The sequence below is a fragment of the Pomacea canaliculata genome, linkage group LG11, assembly GCF_003073045.1.
Source record: "Pomacea canaliculata isolate SZHN2017 linkage group LG11, ASM307304v1, whole genome shotgun sequence".
Classification (NCBI taxonomy): domain Eukaryota; kingdom Metazoa; phylum Mollusca; class Gastropoda; order Architaenioglossa; family Ampullariidae; genus Pomacea; species Pomacea canaliculata.
In genome coordinates, this window is record NC_037600.1 from 744,316 (window position 1) to 765,416 (window position 21,101).

Sequence of the window (21,101 nt, forward strand, 5' to 3'; positions counted from 1 at the left end):
TAATACTAGAAATAGCAACAAACAGATTAGAAATGTTAGACAATTAGACACAGAACCAACATCTTGAACAAAGAAACAATGAAGCAACTGTCACAATCAAAATGATAGAGCTGGAGAGGACCTGCTGCTTTGTAGTTCAACTTCAAAACGAAAACTTGAGGCTTATATAAAGCAACATCTGGACTCCATCATCTACTTATTCTAGCTAAGACATGGTAAACTCTTTAGGTAACTGCCTGCAATGTGCACAGTTTTCCTTTATCATTAGCAAAGATTTATGAAGATGAAAGTTGCAGAAACACAAAGAAGGATCAAATACATCAACAAATCTTAAGTTCCAGTAATACAAATCTTTTATTTTTCTATGAACTTGGCATCAGGTCAGGATGTGTTCAGGTACACAACACAAAGTATTTATCAGCAGTATCAATAAAAATTACAGAATCATAGTTAAATAGTTTTATTGTTCTTTGGGAAGAGCAAATGCAAACAAAATGTCCTCCAAAAATACTCTAGCTTTTCTTAAAAATAAATAATACACATTGAGAATAAAGGGAGTATAAAATAAAACAAATGTAAAAATATAAATTTGTACATCACTAGTATATTGCTGCTTAACTGATTCAGGACATCAGGTTGTAGATATTGATTACATTTACATTCACAGTGGCAACAATTTTGTGATTAAGTCCATAATGCAACATAACACCATTGGCTGAATATAACCAAACCATTAAATGGGCAAGTTAAAAACACACACTTCCAAATGAATCACCTTGAAGCATGAGCAGACATAGGATTTGTATTCAAAGTGCTGGAGATGAACTGATGGCATATAGAAAAGAATGAAAGACACATCTTAAACGGATAAGAAAAGGTTTTAAAAAATGTGATTGACAATTCTCTCTGGCAAGATTTCCTCCTTGATCTGCAGTTTCAAGAGTCATGTGGTAACATGAACTCACTGTCTCTGACCATCTTCTGATTTATGTCGTTAGAAGGGTCCAAAGAATTCAGCTGGTATCCTGCCACATAGAGATGTCTGGCTTCATCAGTGTTGATGTCTGTGGCTGTTACTGGTCTGGCACAAAGTCTGTTTTTAAGCCTGAACTCTCTGTAAAAGCCTCCAGATTTAGACCACCTTTTGCATGAAAGGATACATCTTCCTTGGACACCACTGTTGGTATCATCAACCAAGCTGCCAACATCCTTATCAAATGTCTCTTGGTTTTTCTTGCAAACTTTGTCTGACCGACTTGGCGGACCTAGGATTGGTGCATTGTCCAGGCAGTTTGTTGCATCTGTTTAAAGAAGTTATAGCACTGCAGACAGGTCTTGAAGTAGCCTTGCTTAATGAGTTTTTATAAGTCTTCTGGACAGGAATTTTCTGATTTAAGTTTCTTGACCACTGCTATGCTTGATGTAAAATCTGCTTGGTAAGCCTAGTGGAGAATTCTGTGGATGCCACCAGCTTTCCTCAGCTAACACCCCATCATCTATGTCAGAGAGAAAGATGAGTTTGGGCTGCTTGCTTTGGTGAATACAAGAGTTGCTGCCAGGTAGTGTTGGGCTGCAGCTCTCTTTCCTGCTCGTTTCTGGGAGGCGTAAGCCCTAATCTGACTGAATATTACTCCCTGTATTTCTGAGAAGCTTTTGGTGCTCAGCTCTTGGTCAAAAAAGTGTAACCTGAGTGGGGACGTATTGCTTCACCTGACAAACTGGTGTTGTTGAAATGCTTTCTTTGTCAATTCCAATCCTCTCAGAAACATTTTGGCTATATTCTTTGGACGATGATGTGACGGCAGACAACAGGCTATTGTTGTTTGTGGCAATGAGATCATCAAGCAAATCCAGTGGTAATAAGGTGGTAAAGAAACTGCTTTCCTCTCCACTTGTAAGATCCTCTGATGGTTCAGTTTTGGGTGAAGCAATGGCGTTGTAAGTGAAGCTATTGTTGTTAACAGGATAGCTTGCATGGGGCCTCTGATTCAGCACCACTGAATGACACAGTGGATACACAGCCAAGGCATTCTGAAACAAGCAATGTGTTATGAAACATGTTAATCTAAAACGCATTTGGGACCAGCTGAGCATGATAGGGCCCTCATGGTACAGAGTTATCCATGGAACTGATCCTTCCATGTGCTAATGAAGATTTGTATAATTTGCAAGCACACATAAAAGCATCTACACAAAAGTGTATGATATGCCTACACAAACACACTCTTTCTCATATATCCATTAATTATATATGATTATTGTCTTAGGCGAGTATGCAAAACCTTTCAAAAGAACAAAAAGTTAGTACCAGCCCAGTTATTTAGTCATAAATAAATTTGATTTTATTCACTCAGTCTTAATTTTCTGGCTGTCCTGGATTCAGATCTTGTCTCAGACATGCTGTTTTCTCTGCTGGCTTGACATAAAAAACCGATTCACATCCCCTTTTTTGAATCAGCCAATTTCTTAACAGTATAAACCAAAAACTATTAAAAGAAGCCTTAAACTAGCCAAATTATTTTAAAAGACTTGAGTTTCATCAGTTTCATCTTGTCACAGATGCAAGCAAATAATGCACATTAATTTATAAAGTACAAGCCTCTGAATATTACAATTCTCACCTGCATTTATATAAAGAATTTCAGATTTCACTTTTTGTGATGTCATATCATAAAAGTAGCTTGTATTATCATAAATTTATTGCAATGCCCATTTGGGATGTGTTCAAACCTCTCAAACTGTCTTTGAATCATGTTAGATGAGAATTTATGTCAACTGACATGTACTATAAAAAATGAATTTAAAAATAATATAAAGCATATGAAAATACATTTTTTGAGAAAATAATGATAGCGATATATTCTAGTAACTTTATCACCCAATAACTGTGAACTTAATTTAATGTTTGACTGCGGTTAGTATTTTGGTGAAAACTGCATTATCAACACTTGTGTCAAATTTTTACTTGAAAATAGTGAAGTACCAACCTTTATTTTTAAATGAAATTAGACATGTGATTTGCTTTTTTTTTTTGACTGACATGATAGACTATGGATTAATGCAGACACTTATCATAAGACAGTGGGTAGGGAAAAGGGATTGACAATATGTAACCATGGTGTTGTCTGAAGTTCATAATATATATTTATAACAAGCCATACAAGGCATGCAATAGTCACGTAGGTCTCCAGGCAAAGGTGAGATCACCAGGGTGGTCTACTGGCACAGTACTAGTATTTATCTGTATAGTTGCTTTAAGGTGGGTTTTTTCCAACAAGCTTGCTTAACCTAATTTTGGAGAGGAAATTTTCTTGTTTCACCTCAGGATCCAGAAAATTAGGCAGTATAATAAAATAAAATGTGTGGATATACACACACAAAGAAGCTGTAACACTGCACACAAGGCATTAACAAAGACAATACCAATAAGTAAAATGTTAAACATGCAAATACATAACAACATTAACTTAATTATAACCATCTGTAAACAACACACACACAAAGAGAATACCAGTAGATAGAAGACTGATCCCCAGACAGAAGATAATAAATAAGGAAACCACTAATATATCAGAAATTTGTCTTAACTGATGTTTGTGTAAAGCAAGTCTGAATACTTGCTGGCATCACCAGCAGCATATATTTGACAAGATAAACAGTATACTCCCAGGCTGCAAAACTAGTGGGGTAGTAGTGGGCCCCACTTGTGTCTAGTATAGGCTTTTATTCTGCTTTATTTCCCACTCCACAAGCTGTACACACTGACTGGTGTATAGGCATGAAGCACAAAGCATAAGAAAGTGAAATCTACACTAAATAAGCAAACACAAAGCATATATTTAAAGCGGTCTGTTACAGTAAAGGAATCTGTTATTGCGAATCAACCTGTTATTGTAAAGTGCTTACTAAAAATAAATCACACAAAAATATAATTGTTTTACTGCCACTTGAAACTAAAGACAAATGATGACATTAATCTGAGTAAACCTATTTTACACATCCTTCTTTATTTCAGTCATGCATAGAATGAGGTCAGCAGAGAACAAAAAAATAAATAAAGCTACACACATTGTAGTTTGAAAGAATCTAAAATGATTAATTAATTAATGTGCACATTGAAAAAAATAATTAAAAGGGATTTCTTGAAAAAAGATAAATGCTGCAAAATTAGTATCAAAATTTCATTTTTTTCAAATTTGGAACTTCAGTTGTAGAATAAAGAAGTCAAAACTCTTTTGCAATCCCTTACACCAGCAAAAAAAAAAAAAAAAAAAAAAAAAAGAAAGAAAGAAGACACGAAAAGAAAAAGAATGCAAGACGAGCAAAATAATAGACAGGAAGAAATTGAATAAACAATAAAAATTTCTTAAAAAGCATAAAAATAAATAAAATTAGAGATAGATGTCGGAAGGAAAAACTACAGGTTAACTGGCTCAAGCTGTTCTTTCTTTCGAAAAGATGAAACAGACATTAACTAAATTGATCTCAGTGAGACTGCAGGTTTGGTTTGTTTAATAAGCTAAAATGGGTTTGTGATTGAAAACTAGTAAATACCTTTTGATAGGTCTTCATGACTTTAGACTTTGGAATGCTATACTATTATAACATATTAAAACAGAAGATCTCTTAAATGTCTCAGTACTTTACAAAAACATTATGGATGCGTTGGTAAGATCACATAGCGTAACCTTTTTTTGAAAATCAAAGAGGAACTGTCAGGCTTTAAGTATGCCCCTTGGTGATTGGTAATGAATAGAACTGAATCAAAAGATTCAGCGCTTTACTGTTACCTCGCACTGCACCTACTACTCAAAATCAAGCTGAACTAGATTCTCTGAGTGCTATTTATGGTGCACTTTCGCTGGCAGCATGTGCAGATAAAACAAATGGTGCAGGGTCACAGCACACAGTCATCCGATCCAAGCAGTGGATGGTGGGGTGGGAGAAATCAAATACCTGATGTGCACATGTATGGGAGCTACTTTTTGATGGGTTCATAGCGAGTGGCTAAGCTCACGTAGGCTCGACCATTGGAATCAAACCATATCTGTAACAAAAACCAAAACGTTGAATCCATTGTACTCAGCTGTGCAGAGAAAAGTCAAGTTAAAGTGAGATGAGAAAATTGTTGAAATGAAGAACAGACTAATACGTAATACTGGTCAGTGACATCTGGGTTGTCTCTGTACATTTCCAAGTCCTATTGTTAAAATCCTCTTGATCTCTTATTTAAAGTCAGGCAATTCATCCCTAGGACAGTCTCAAAGATGAATATGGAAAATAAATAAACAATGGTCTATTATAACTTTTGTCATTTTTGCTTAAATATTGTTTGCTATCAAAAGTATTTTTAAGAAACCCCAGTGTGATCTATGTAATTGTTTCTGCTTTTTCATCTGCCAATGAAAAGAGCAGCCTGCTTCCATTGTAGGATATAGCACTAACAGATACTGTAATTTGTTTGCTAACAATGTCTTAGTTTAACAATAGCAAAACTAAAAATCATCACCTACAAATGTATAAGCCAACAATTTGCAAGATGACCAGATGCTGTAATTATTGCTAGGAAGAATATCAATAAATGTTAAAGGACTAGAATTCAACAACACAGATGTCAGAATAGTGCAAGGATGCATTGACATTGTGATGGTATTAGCAAAGAGGAGAGCTTGGAATATATGTTAATTAGGCACAGTGTGAGGTCCCAGTTTTTACCTCATGGTGATATTTAGGCAAAAAATAGCAGATGGATATTTACGAACAATTATGGAAATAGTATCATCCACTGACCGTTACTGATTGAGTGATTCATTAGAAAAAATGTTGGACCTCACTATAGTCCTTTAACTATCTTAAACATAAGAATCTCTCTTTCTAAGCACCAAAGATTATATGCATTGTTAGTCTGGACTTCTCCACAAAATGCACCCTTAAAGTATAAGTATTATTAAATCATCATCCTACTGTATTTTCTAGCCACTGTTAGTGCCTCCACAAAACTCCTAGCGAGATCAAAATCTGGTTTTGAAAAAGCAAGCAAGAATTAATCTTTTTCATGTCTTAGTATTATTTGAAAAATGGTACTTTGACATCTTCAAAGTATCTGGCTTGATATATGAGATGTCATGTGGTACACAGGGAAAACTAACTGGGCAGAATTACACATGATCATTATAGGAACCTTGAGATCAAGGCTTTCTCCATAAACATTCAGATTGTCAGCATCATTTTAAACTCCAAATTACTTCTTCTGGGAAAATCATGAACTGCTGTGACAGCACATTCAAGTGTGATTGCCATCTACTGCTTGCTGTCTCTGTTCCTGTCTACAAATGGGGCAAATAGTACCAAGTCGCATGAATGTCTGTTTGTGGTATGCATATAACAGCAAATATGCCCCAAACTGACTGAACTCTGGAGCTAAGCATACATTTTGTTTTTAACATAAATTTGTGAAAAGAATCCATGCTGAGTAGTGTGTGCATTTATGAGCAGAATTTGATCAAGTTTGGCCAAATCAACCGAAGTATGAAATAAAAACAACTGTGCCTTGCATCTTAAGCCTATGTTTGGACTTGCTGGATTAAGTGGCATGATTCAGTAGTCTTCTAGAAATGGAAGCGCTGGGAATTACTGATGGCAAACATGACCAAGAGTGACAGACTTCTGCTAGTGCAAAAAAAATGTTATTAATCTACTTCTGTCTCTTTAAGTCCATTTCATTTAAATATTCCTCTGAGACCATGCTAAGGAAATATACAACTGCAACATTGATGTTATTCACACATAAATCTCTGACATATACCATGCTATTTTTTGTGTCCTGGTATTGTCTACTGTAAAACTACTTTGTTAGTGGGAGCTAAGCACCAAAAATAGCTAAAAACAACAAATAGCAGGTTTTGTAAGTTAGGCAAAAATCAAGCTGACTGAATCAATAAAACCGTACTGGTGTTTCTGGGCTAGCCACACCAAAAGCTGCATTGGCCACAGGGGTCGCTTGTCCTGCAAGCTGGTTGGAGTGAGGGTTTTGCTGCTTGGTCCCAACTCTTGCCTTCTGAGCTGGGTTAAGTTCTAGTAGGTCCTGTGGGTCCATACTACTTTTGGCTGATTCCCACTTCATGAAGTTCTTCTTGTTGCAAACGTCAGCTGTCATACGGCTGTTCCAGAACTTCAAGTAAGATGTAGTTGGCATCTGGGTGACACAGCTGCTAGAAGCCAGTTCATGGCAGCTGTGTCTACCTGCTTCTCCTGACACAGTGGCAGGTCTTGTGAGCTGTGTTTGTGGATCACCTGCTCGTACCTCATGGACAGTGGTTGTCCTCCGAAACAGCCTTCCCTTCTGGCGCCGGCCAGTTGAATTTTGCGCCAGCGCTTGAACTTTCTGAGTGGAGGAGTGACATTGTTTGGACATACCAAGAAGCTGAAAGGTGGCAGGCAGATCTGGCTTTGTTGTTGTTCCCTTCAATCCTCCATGCACTTGAGGGGCATAACCTTTTGAGCTCACAATGATCTGCTTTAGATAATTATAGGGCTCACTCATCTCAAACCCCTTTTCTGAGGCCCCGTGGGTGTGCTGTTCAGTTCTTGCTACACTGTTTGGCTGTAGGTAGCCAAACATGGTCTGAGAATGATACAGCATTTCTGGCCTGAATGGTCTTAACGGAACACTGTTGGTGGCAAGCATGAAGCTTTGCAGCAACCACTCACACTGGCAAGATGGCTCCCTGCTAAGCTGACATTTGGGAAGGCCATTAGCATCCATCTCCATCATATCCACAGCTTTGTCACCAATGTGGTATCTTGCAACCAGACCTGGAGTATGTGGACAGGGTGACATGCTTGCAACCTCCATCACCTTTGGTTCCTCCTGCAGTGCTGCTTGATCTTCACAATCCCTGTCTTCCTCTTTGGGCTACATATGAAGGAGACCAACAAGCACCTTAAATAACATTACTAGTGCCACCTCACATTTTTTTCTGCCCCCCCCCCCTTTTTTTAAACAGTTTTTGCTCTTTCTACTACCTTGCCAATAAAAACATTCACCATTTTTTGTTGTCCCTTTCCCTTTAAGGAAAAAAACAATGCACTAGAGAAAAGAAAATAAGCCATGGGGCTGACATCTTCATTTGTTGACAACTCTATTATTGGCTTGAAACTAGCAAAATGGTGTTTTTATCTTCTTCACTACAGATTTTCTGTTGTAAGACATGAGTCAGTTTTAATGGACTTTTGCTCATAATACATCACACGTCAGTTATTACATACTGGCTCTTGCAAGTGGCATACTTACTAATCCTTTTTCCCCTTGTTGTTCTGTGTGTGTATGTGTGTGTATGTGTGTGTGAGAGAGAAACCACCTTAGATGGTTTAAAAAGCAGTTTACAGCCTTCAAAACTAACAAAGAAAATGATTCAGAATAAAAAATTTCATACATGCTTCAAGAATCAGGTAATGAATAGCAATAAAATATATTCCAGTAAGGGCCCTTGAAAACATCTGTGACAATATTAACAAGCAAAGAAAATATGATGATGAGCAGATTATCACTATATCAATTTACATGACTTCAGAAGAGCTTCCATAAAAGAGAAGATCATTAGAACTAATGCTTATGAAGCCGGTAAGAAATCTTTACAAATGAAAAGCCAAGGTAAAGCATCAGCATACCTTCTCAACTGGACACATATCGTTGAATGTATTGAATGTTTGGCAAAGTTTTATATAAGTCATATAAAAGATTTGCGAAGCATCATCTTGTAGTAAAAAATGTCATGTTAAGAATAATGAGAAACTTTGGCAATTTGCTCTCAGTGTGCTAAGTAATTAAAAATGATGAAACACTTGACAATTCGCTATGAGTGTGCTAGGTAAATAAGTTTGGTTTTGGAAATGGGACAAAAGAAATCACATACCTTACCCCTGCAGAAGTATTCTGCAACTTAAAATACATCTGAAGTGAAACCAGGCAAACAAAACTGTTACTTGGATTTAGAAAAGGGCGACCCAAGGTAAAATAACACTCAGTCAGTGGCTCCTATTTAAAAGCAAGTTTTAAGTGCATGGCAGAGACAATACAGAGATAACACATAAAATAGTAACAGCTAATAGTTGAAATTATACTTGATGGTGGTTGTGTACTATATTAGCGACTGCAAATGAACATCGATTTCTGTAATAGGAAAACCCAAAAATGATCCAGTTAAGAAAAAAAAAAAAAGAGAAAAAATGATAAAATTATGATGTTTGATGAGTTAGCATTCTAGGTTCTTGCTAACTTTTGTTGTATATCTAAGACCAAAAAAGTGGTAGTGAAATCTACTATATTAGATGATGCACCACTGGGATAATAGGTGCTTTTGTGCATTAACCATACAGGTTTATATCTGTTTAGTAAGTAGGGTTAGCAATATGTAATGTGCTACTAAGTAGCATATAGCATCTTGATATAAACAATATATCATATAATATAAAGATCCTTTATTTTTAGCAGGTCCACAAGCCTAAAGCAGACAAGTACACAAAATACACAAGTCCTAGTGGGACAAGCCAAATAGTTGTACGATGCAGGTAAAAAAATAAACTCTTACAATTTCATGATTATTTCCTGCACACATACACATACACACTATAGCTCCAAATCCCATCATCTTCTGTCAGACTCAAATGCTACTAAGGTCTGATATCTTCACTTCCTGTTTTCTAAGAAGCAGTATATTTGAGAACATGATTAATAAATTAACTGAATTTGTGAAGTTTAATAGCTTTTCAATTACTTGATGACATATAAGGTAAAGGCTTAATCAAACCAGTTTGGTAGTGTGCCAAGGACCAGCAGCCCACTAGAGGACTAGCTGTGGAGCTGAGAATTTGCTTTAATTGCTTGGCAGCATGATAACATAATAGAAGATGCAGGTGACCACAACAATCAGCAAAATAATGGCATCAAGAATCTAAGGCTAGTGCTGAGCATTATCTCAACCAAGTGTGTGGAAGTGCGGGCTATGTGGTAAGTCACCCAGTTATACATACATATAACTATGCCCCAGCATCATGCCTGGTGGCTGAGCTTTTTAACTGAATTAAATCTCCAGCCAAATCATTTTCCCCAGTTGTTTCTCAGTGCTCACAATAGTTCTGGTTACTTTCTCAAAACTTTAACATGTCAAATAAGACAGAACGTGTGTGAGCCAAGAACAAAATCCTGTTTCTAAATGCAAGCGAAATAAATTCAGGATGGTGTATACTGAAATGCTGAGTGTGTCTGATCACAGGGTGCTGCTGACCGCATGCCAGCTTTGGGCACATCTTTTTCTCCTTCATGTGCTGGCTTTTCCCACCAGCATATGTACTGGGACAGTTGCTGATGTCTAAGTCTACTTTGAGCTTATGGGAAAGCCTAAGCCTGACGTTCTAAACCAAAGTAGCCTTGGCCTCTCTGGTGAAACTACTTTTTTCCAATAAAAGATACTTTTCTGTGATTAAGTGACAGATCATGCTACATTAAGTTTGCTGTATTCATCAGATGACATATCTAGTCAAAGATAATTATTTAAGAACTTACTTCGTATGATGATAATGACAATATGTTTACATGGTAAAGAATCCCAGAAAGTGACAATTTGTCTTTTAGTCATCATGGGAGAATGATCAATTTATTAAATAGACAATGAAACTGTTCTAAAATGAAGACTGTGCAGACTTGTCCCTCAAACACTTTGTCAAATGAGGATGTGTGTCATGCATGATGTTTCACTGCGACTGGAGATGGCACTATGACAAGAGATGACGCTGTCATATGAGAGGGGGAATAGGTGTTTTATACCGAGCCAGCAACTAAGGCTATATCGATCATGGCAAGGCAGACAGCCGTGTAAACAGATGCCACACGCAGAGAAAGAATAGAATTCCTGAGACTAGAGTTGAAGCCAGGACAGCCAACTTTCATTGTATTGGTGAAAGGTAATAACTGTTACATCACCGGACTGACCTACTTTCATATGGGACAAAAGTATTCGTCAATTAAAAGGTAATGTATAAATCATAAAACTTATAATATCCTATGTAATCGCATGAATCTCCCATCAACGCAGTCTGCAAGTCATCTTCCATGAGCTATGTAGGATCAGTCATATCTGATCCTTCCTGCCAGTTTTCACTACCAAAAAGCTCATGTCTGTTTTTATGTTGTCTCGGTTTGATTATTGCAAATCTCCCTTCCTGTAAATGTCACTAACTGCCTATACATAAACTTCAAAGGACTCAAAATCACGCTGCTTGTATTGTCCTTCGTAGGCAAGAAGAAGACTATGTCATACCCCTCCTCCACCAGCTGTACTTGCATTCTAGAACTAGCATTGATTACAAGATTGCCAGATTGTGCTACCACTATCTTTATAGCCTCTCCCCAGCATGAATTGTTTTTATAGCCTCTTTCCGGCATGCAATGTCTTTATAGCCTCTTCCATGCATATGATGCCTTACCACTCAGATCTTCATCTTGATTCATCCACTTCGATACTTTATTTCTGTCACGCTTCTTGCATTTCTTTGTTGTTTTGTTGACTGTCACATCGTTTTGCACAAGGGACATTGGGCTCAACTCCAGACGGGGAAGTGCACTCTACAAATTCAATTATTATTAATACAGGTAGAATCTTGATATAACGATCTCATTCGGACCAGTGAAAATAATTCATTATATTGGAAAACTTGTTACATCAAGATTCTTAAGAGTCGATAAGCTTTATAAGCATAATTTTAGTTTTATAACATAGTTTTATCTTGTTTCACTAAAATAAGAGTGCAAAAGATGCAAAACTTCTTGGAATGAAAGAGGGGAAATTTAGAAGTATTACTTACTCCATTTGAAACAAAAAAAAAACAATATTCAAAATTTCAAGAAATAAAGTATGTCAGCAAATCTGAACATCAAAATATAAAATGTCGTACAACATATGTAAGCAGTGCATGGTTATTGATTGCTAAATTAGGGAAAGCAGAAACTGCTGCTTCTTGAACATGTTGGCAATTTCCAGCTGAACCAGATCCTTGAAAGAAATTGTCAGCAGAGCATCTTTGAGGAAATGAAGATATTCATGTCATCAGCTGGTACACCAGCAAGAAAACTTGACTCACCTTCTCCAAACTGAGTATAGTCTCAAACCGCTAATCCTGGTCTCATGATTGTCATTTTCACATGGCTCATCCTTGTTACTTGAGTAAGCACAATCATTTTCATCACTTTTCAGAACATTCTTAACAACTTCAGCAGCACTCAGCTGATGGCACATCCTGATAAAATCATCCAATGTCACATCTAGCTGGAGGGACATTGCACTTCCAAGAATGCCAAAGTGTTTGGATCTCAGAGTCACTTAGTAGACTCTTACTCCTGCAACCAGGCCCCTGCAGGGCCCGAGGCAAAGGGCATGTGTGGGGCCGTCACGCCACGATCACACGGTTTTAGTTGGGATCTAAAGTCACTTTTTTCCTCAGGGATATCTCGGCGATAAATCATCGGTGTCCAGCAGCCTTCTGTCTCCAAGCACGTCCAGCGAGAATGTGATATGGCTGACTAAACTTCCATATGCCTAGTTACCATATCAATCAAAAGCGCGGGGCCCCTTGAAGCGCGGGGCCCTAGGCAGATGCCTCGTCTGCCTGCCCCTAAGCACGGCCCTGCCTGCAACCATGAACAGATGAAGAGAAACAGCTAAGGATAAATCAGTCTTAGCCCAACATTTGGAAGCATGGAGGGTTGAACCAAGTTCCAGGCACCACAGGTCCATAGCTGTTTTCAAGTGTTGTTGCTGTGAACTTTCTTCACAAGTTTCTAACAGTTGATCTTCCTGCTTTTGATGGTACTAAGATCCAGTGGCTGGAGGAGAGCAGTGCAATTTAGAAGCAGGTAATCCAACTCTTTAGGTGATGTAGAGGGTTATGGGCACAGAGGCTGCCAATCATTAGGAAAATTCAGGCATCAAGGTTCAGCAATTACTTCTGAAAAGATGCTGGGTCATCCAAGCTTTTCATCCAAGTTAGTTGCAGAGAAGAACTTAATGTTTTTAAAATAATGCAGGTTTGCATAAACTCTTATCATCAGATGCTCTAGCTTTTGAGTGCCTGACATGCTGCAGCACAAAAGCATCATCACATAATGTGAGGAATTTTTTTCTCTTCAACAAGACAAAGTGTGAAGAGGAAGCAGCTGGTAGAAAATCTTTTTGCCATATGAAGAGAAGATTTTCTTTATTTTTACCTGAATATCACTCATTCACTTTCTCACGCCTTACATCTGTCATTTCAAATTAAATTGCTTTAACTAAAATGCTTTTTTTTTAATCATGAATGAAGAGGTTCAGCCGGCTGATGCTATCTGGGCAGCCTCTTCCAAGGGATGCTGCAAGCTCTAGAACTCTTGTTGTAGAATTGGGCAAGGAATGTTCCAGAACCTTGCAGTGAACTTGTTCTACTTTTATTTTTAACTTATGGTAACTATAGCACCTTCCCATGTTTAAATTGCCCACTGGGACCAATAAAGTTGATCATTGTCATTGTCATTTTGACACCAGGTAGAAAGAGCATTTTTGAGTAAAGCTGTCTTCATTTTCTTGGGCAATGGTCTCATGTTGCTAATCTGTAGGTCAGATTCAATTATTTTCATAGTCTGAAAATTGTCCACAGTGTAATGCCCTTCTCTTCAGTCATATTTTTCTTTTCATGAGCATTTGCTTCCCAAGTGATGCTGCATATCTGAAGCTATTTTACTGTTCTCCTACTCAAGACAATTTATCTAGTAGATGCAACCCTCTCTCACAATAGATAACATTTATCCATTTTCTTGTGCGACAGACTCTTGAATTTAACAATTAAATATTAACTCTTGCATTGCAGATACTGAGGATTCACTGTATGCTGGTCACTGCCCAGCAGGCTCCTCATCTTCCCCATGCATGCTACACCGGGGAAACTGTCAGCTTCTCCATGCATGTTACACAGGGGAACTGTATCAGAGGCCTGGGCTCACATTCATATAGCTGTTGGTAAACTAACTGACCCTAAAGTTAACCACCATTATTTAGGGAACCAGCCATTAAATGCTAACCAACAGTGAAGTTATTGGCAGATTCATGGCAACGAAGCATGCTAGGTTACTAAACCGATGGCTGATTGTAGGTATTGAAGATATCCTGGCCATTGCACGTGTTAATGGGTCACATGAGCATTTAAAAAAAAATGGCAATGGCTAACAAGGTGAAAAAGATGCACAAAGCCAATATGTCTCACTGTGAGGTGGAATTCATTCTTGAGCATAACGAGATACTTATTTCAAGCATAGTTCTTGATAGTGTCGGCTGGCTCACATTTAGTAGTTCACCGCAAACGTCTTGAAAACAGCCTATGGCATAAAAGCAGACTTGTAGCATTGGGGGTAGTGAACAAATGCGGATGAGATGCATAGTTTGGTCTAGAATGGCATCCATGAGGCTACAGATGTGGCATCAGCTAAATCTAAGTTTGCACATTAGCCTACTTACCAAATGGAATTAATCCTTTTGCAAAAATACTTTCCTCAAAGGGCATTTTTGTCTTCCTCTAAATAATTGCCACCTTTAACCATCAGTTTCGATGCTTGACAGAAGGGGATACCACCAGTAAGTTAACAATGGTTAGGGGCCACCAATTAGTGCAAATTTGAGCTCCTGAATACACCACTTTCCTGCTAACCGATGGTCAGTCACATTATCCTCATTGGTTAAGGTCTAACCGACATCTGTAAATAGGAGCCCTCATCTATTACTTCTGGTATCCTAAGAATCTGCTGTAACAGAACTTTTTAAACTTTTAACTTGAATTCTAGTTCATTATGCTTAAAATTTGTCACACCAATATTTGTTATAAAAAGACTTTTAAAGAAATTAATTTAAATTGATTAAAAATTTTAAACTATGTTCTTCAAAGTTTTACAGTCTGATTTTTTGGTACAAAATTATTAGTAATTATGAAACAGAAAAAAAGAAAAGATGATATAAGAAGCAGGCACCTTTCCTGTGATGAAACAAAATACAATGTTGCTTTGCTCCCCTCCCCCCACCCACCCACTTCAATACTTCGATATCACATGCTCTGATAGGTAAGATAAATATGTTATATCTGTAGGAAATTGCTTTTAGGCTTTTGGCAATTCTTAACAGTGGCTTATCACAGCTGATTCTGCGCTTCAGCAAAACAAATCTCCCTTGTTTAGAAGTCAACAAAGATGAGCACACACCAATGTGAAATAAAAATATCGGACGGACAAGAATTTGACTTCTCCTTGCCCTCTACTGTGCTTATAAGAATACTGCCTGCCATTGATATTTCAATACCGCCAGACAAGCACAACCTGTTGCAAGACATGAGGTGGTTGGAACTAATCCAAAATCAACTATGTGGCAAGATAACTGAAAGATCTGCATGGAGCTATGAAATATGACCCTTGAAATAACACATCTGAGGCTTCATAAAGGCCTGGGCATAGGGCAAGACTTGGTTAGGTGAACTTTTACCGGTAATCTTGGAAAGTGGTCTGAAAGGTTCTTTCAAACAGCTTGTGCATGTCTGAGCCTATTAATGTTCTTAACAATGAAGACCATTCAAGGGGGAGGCCTAATCCTGTTCAACAAGTCTATCTATCTATTCCTCTTCGTGCATCAGGTTGCGCATAAGGCCTCAACCAGAGTCCGCCACCGATGTCGATCGGCTGAAACCCGCTCCAGGTGACCTCATGTCCAGCCCTTTCCTTTCATCTCCCTTTCCACTGTTCTTCTCCAAGTTTCCTGTGGGCGGCCTCGTTTTCTTCGGCCGTCTGGAGTCCATCGTAGGGCGACTCTGGAGAGGTCTGCTGTCTGCTGGCGGAGCACATGTCCAATCCATCGACAACGCCTTCGTTGAACCTGCGTGGTGATGGACTTGGTTTCAGTTCTTCGGTGGAGTTCTTCGTTGGTGATGGTGTTTGGCCAAAAGATGTTAAGTATGCGCCTGAGGCATCTGTTTTGGAAGACGTCAAGCTTGTTACTGATGGTTTTGGTCATCTTCCAAGATTCTGATCTGTAAAGGAGGGTGCTGATCACATTTGACTTGAAGATTCTCAGTTTGATCTTCTGGCTGATGTTTTTTGCCGTCCATGTGCTCCTGAGTGAGGCGAAGGCCTGGCTGGCTTTCGCCAGTCGGGCTCGAATCTCCACCTCCGCATCCCTGGTGTTTGACATTTTGGACCCAAGATATGTGAAACTGTCAACTTCCTCAATCTCTTCTCCATTTAGTTTGATGCTGTCTTGGACTCTGTCGTTCACTCTCATACTTTTCGTTTTCTTTGTGCTGACCTTCAAGCCAAGGTTTCCAGCTGTTTCTGAGAAGGCCTTTGTTTTTTCCTGCATGTTTTCAGGCCTGACGAGAGGGGGGGACAGGGGGGTCTGGTGTACCCGGGCCCGCGGCTGTCAAGGGGGCCCGGCCTTGGTCAGTGGATTTTTTTTTTCTTCTTCTCCTTTTCTTTTTCTTTTAAAGAAAGGTCTAAGGACAGAACACCCAAGCATTACACATGCAGAAGTTGAGTTTCAAGTCTGTAGAATACAATTTCGGGGTACTGATTACAAGTTACAGGGGCCCGGAGAGATCGTCTGTCCCGGGGCCCGGGCTGGCTCTCGGCGGCCCTGCATGTCTTGGTGGCGGTGTGACAGCAGGGCAATGTCATCAGCAAAGTCCAAGTCTTCCAGTGCTGTTGTTGCTGTCATAGTCATGGTCCATCTGATCCCTCTCCTCTCATTGTCGGTGGAAGTCTTCATGATCCAGTCCATGGCCAGGATGAAGAGGAACGGTGACAGAATGCAGCCCTGCTTCACCCCGGTACTGACGTTGAAGGGGTCTGTGAGCTCCGTATCACAGACAACCTGGGATTTGAAATCGCTGTACAGCATTGCAATGACCTGAACAAGTTTTGCAGGGACTCCGTAATGCCTCAGGATCTTCCATAAGGACTCGCGGTGGATGCTGTCAAAAGCCTTCTCCAGGTCGATGAAATTGATGTACAGCGGTGTGTTCCATTCGTTGCTCTGCTCCAGAATCTGTCGCAGAATGAAGATGTGTTCAGAGCAGGATCGCCCAGGGTGAAATCCTGCTTGCTGTGGTCGGAGGTCTTTCTCAAGAGTTGCCGTCAGTCTTGACAAAATAATCTTGCTGAAGACCTTGCTGGTGAGGGAAAGAAGTGTTATACCCCTCCAATTATTGCAGTCTCCAAGATCTCCTTTCTTGGGTAACTTGAAGATGAGCCCTGTCTTCCACGCAACAGGGACCTGCCCTGATTCCCAAATTTGCCTGAAGATTTCAGTCAGCTTGGGAGCTGTCACATTTATATCTGCTTTCAACATCTCTGCTGTTATTCCATCTGCCCCTGGTGCTTTTCTGCTCTTCATTGTCTTGACTGCTGCTGTCACTTCTTCCAGGCTTGGTGGGTCTGTGCAGATGTCAAGGTCTATAGCTGCTGGCTGGATGTCTGCAAGCTGGGGGGGGATCTGGTCTGTTCAGAACCGACTCAAAATGTTCCCTCCAGCGCTGTAGTTTTCCTGCCTCTCCCTCGACGACATTACCGTTCAACAAGTCAGGGATCACAAAACTTAGTTTTGAATAAAGTGCTCTCTGTTGACTAGCATTGAACAGTAATGTTATCATGAACAAAAAATCAAATGAATAAAATCATTAAACATTTGAATAACCTGGCATGAAACACAGAGTAAACCATCAAGACATGACTAAAAGACTTTTCTTTGAGAAGGTAAATCTGATGTTTGTTGTGTACATATTTGCTGTGAATTGTTGTATAAAAGAACTATAAAGGTAGGATCAACTCATCAAGAAAGCGAGGAGAAAACATTATTGGAGTAAAAAAAGTTCAGATATCTTGATTCAAGACTACATTATTCAGTTCCAAAATAAAACTGAATTTGCACACACCTCTTTATACACTTTGTTCTCAATCCTGGCCAGGGTGGGAGTTTTGAATTCACTATTTGCATTCCATGATCCACGACTTCCTCTGGAAATGACAGTATGTCAAATAATTTTAGCAATACTACTATTGTATCACTAAAAAAATGGAAACTAACGTTCATAGAGTAGAAATGTGTGTACATCATATAAGAGAAATCCAAAACAAGTAAAACAAACAAACAAATACACAAAAAATCGTTGCCAAGTGAGATTTAAAAACATAAAATAATTGGCATCAGGGAGTCTGAAAAACTAAGAGTTTAAGAAAGACTTTTTTGTAATGAGCCAAACATATTAAAAACTGATATTTGTTATTACATAGCAGCCATGCAATTCTACATGTATGAAAACACAATACTAATAAAGCAATTTCTTTATGCCACGGATCAAGATCATGACAGTATAGAGAACAATCATATTGACAATAACTCTATTATATTTATGGAGAGGATTTTCAATATAGTTTTTAACATAGCCCTTCCTAGTATAAAGAAAAAGATACAGTAAACAAAATGCATCAAGGTATCAAAATTACTTGTACAGTTCACATTCTGCTCTCTCACACTCCCTTTGTACACTGACTTTGGTTGCAACCTTTTTATGGAAATGTTGTTCAGATCGCAAGAGTTCACAGAATTTAGCTGGTATATAATAATAAATGCAAAGTTTTTAAAGCACATACATACACTACTAATGAGTATGCTCTTAGCACTTAAGAACAAGAACGAAACATGGACAGCATGCGGGGCACATGAAGACAAACAAATAACATATGAACTATAAAAGAATAAACAACTGCATAAACAAAGAATAAAATCAAATATAGAAAACACAAAAAGGATCCATATAGCAAGAACAAGAGCTGAGAGTAACATGATTTTGCAAAAGGAAGGTTGAGAAAAAGGACTACCATCATGGGAAAGGTTGTTATGGGTAATGTTTACAGAAGAGGTCTGTTTTGGCTCTTATCCATTAGAATCTTCCTTATCCATTGGTCATAAACATCACCTCTTTATTTTCTTGATATTCACATCTAGAAAACTTGTTTTATGTCACTCATTAAATCATTGAACTTCTGCCAGATAAGAGCTTTAGGAGTCTGATGCACGAATGAGTTCAGTGTCATTGGAAATAAGATGAGATCGATCAGTCTTGTAATCATATATATATTCAATGGAATATAAAAACCTTAATAGCTGTATCTGGAGGTCTGAAATGCCTTGTGTCCAATTAATGCTGGAGAAAATCTAAGCTCAGCGTACTTCTGGCAGATATCAAGGCATTTTGTGCCCTTCAGTATTGCACTTGTTCTCATCTTCTTGCTTGTGTTAATACTATGAAAATATCGTTAGCTGTTTAACCATAATTTTCTGAACTCAAAGGCTTGGAAAAATATCTACCTGTGGTAACTCAAAAGTTTATAGAATGTATGTGTAAGCTGAAGAACTTGTATGTCTTAGGATTTTGTTGTTATTGCGTTGAACCCTTATATTTAATAAAGAAATTCATGCATCTAGCTGAAGAGAAATGGAAACAAGAGAAATAAAAGAACGAGAGGAGGGCTTAACTGAGCCAAACAAAAAAAGTACCTTGTTTTCTTGGAAAACCTGAGAAGTTTTAGAACGCTTGGTGGCGAAATAGTCAAGGCAGCTGGGGACGACATCTTTACAGTAACTTTTGAAGCAGGTATCTTACTAGTTGCAGCACTGGACACTCTTCTGGCACTGCAGTTACATTGATGAAAAATTGACGTAGAAACGATATCGGAGTCTTCTGGCCATTTTAACGTTGAGATGTTGCCATCAATGGGAGTGATTACAGGAGTAACTTTAATCTTCTGACGTCTGGGACCAGGTTCAGATGGAAGTATCGACAGTGGGCTTAGATGCGGCGTCTGATCTTTCTTCGGCATATTTGACAAAGTTTGTGGTGTATTGTCATCGCTGATATGATCAGTTCTTGCGTTGTTTAAGGCCTTGATTTGGTAATCAGAAAGGGACTGAGATTTTGATAAGCACGAATGTTCTTTCCGATATTGTTCAATGTACATGTGGCTGTCATGATAGTGATGAAATACAAAACTGCTTTCATGAATCTGATCCCGTCGCAAACGGGGATCTCTCCATACTCGATCCTGGAGCTGATCTTTGGCTCCACCTGCTGTCTTAGGTTTTGAAAATATATCATTTTCTGGTTTGCGTAAAACTATCTTCCCGTTGGGACACCAACCTGTCACTTCACAAACTTTATCGGGTATATTAGGTCGTAAACGCACGCTGACAGAAAATGGTGTGTCTCCCTGCAAAACTTGTTGAAATGTATCGTCTGCTGCAAGAAGATTGTTCTGCAACTGTCGATCCTGGCAGAAATTATGCTTAGAATTCAAATCTTCCGAAATCATGACACCATAAGAAATGTTTAATCCATATTTCAATTATTTCAATGTATAAGATTCTTCTGACAGCAGGCAATATTCAGGTTTTTACATGACGACGAGAAGAAAGATTTTTGGAACTTACAAGAAGGCGCCCCAAAGCGTAACGATCCGTCAGCATGCAACTCGCGCGAGATTTTCGCAAACCCGCCACGTTCCCACGCTACAATATTCATGTAAACAAATATTTTTTTGATAAAATTATAGAATGCTTTATTCCCCAAAAGTTAAAATGAGATGAGTGACACAACATGTATAATCAAAATTGCCGCAGACAATCGCCATTGGTTACTGTATTGATCGTAACCATGAAGGTCCGTATAGTAACCGCAGAAAGTGTCTTCGTGGTAACCACGAACAACATGCTTGTATTACTAAAACGAGGCAGGTGTGTTTGTTTCCGGTTTACTTATATTCATTGTTTAGGCTCGCCGAGGCTGACAGCGGAGAACTTCGCTAGAAGCTAAGCGTTGGTCTCGGCACAGAGACAGCAATCCACCTATACACGACCGTGCCGCGTACATACAAACAATTAATGTCGTAAATTTCTAAAGAAAGCGTTTTTATAAAAAATATCTTATATCTTATTTTTTATTGTATAAGAGGCATTTATGTGCTTTTTATGGACGACTAGCAATAA

At 38.6% G+C, this 21,101-nt stretch overlaps 1 protein-coding gene across 2 annotated transcripts; it reads right to left on the minus strand.

The window, feature by feature from the left end:
* Positions 1-335: 335 nt before the first annotated feature.
* LOC112574763 lies at positions 336-20,961 on the minus strand. 2 transcript variants are annotated; one of them, XM_025256011.1, is made up of 7 exons: positions 19,617-20,961; positions 17,992-18,073; positions 11,485-11,623; positions 9,591-9,607; positions 6,950-7,915; positions 4,957-5,047; positions 336-2,031 (listed from the first exon to the last, which is right to left on the minus strand). In XM_025256011.1, exons 1-6 carry the CDS (start codon positions 20,426-20,428, stop codon positions 4,979-4,981), a joined length of 2,085 nt encoding a protein of 694 aa, XP_025111796.1. In that variant the 5' UTR covers positions 20,429-20,961; the 3' UTR covers positions 336-2,031; positions 4,957-4,978. The 2 variants fall into 2 exon arrangements, with proteins under 2 accessions (XP_025111796.1, XP_025111797.1); XM_025256012.1 differs by lacking the exons at positions 9,591-9,607; positions 11,485-11,623.
* Positions 20,962-21,101: the final 140 nt, after the last annotated feature.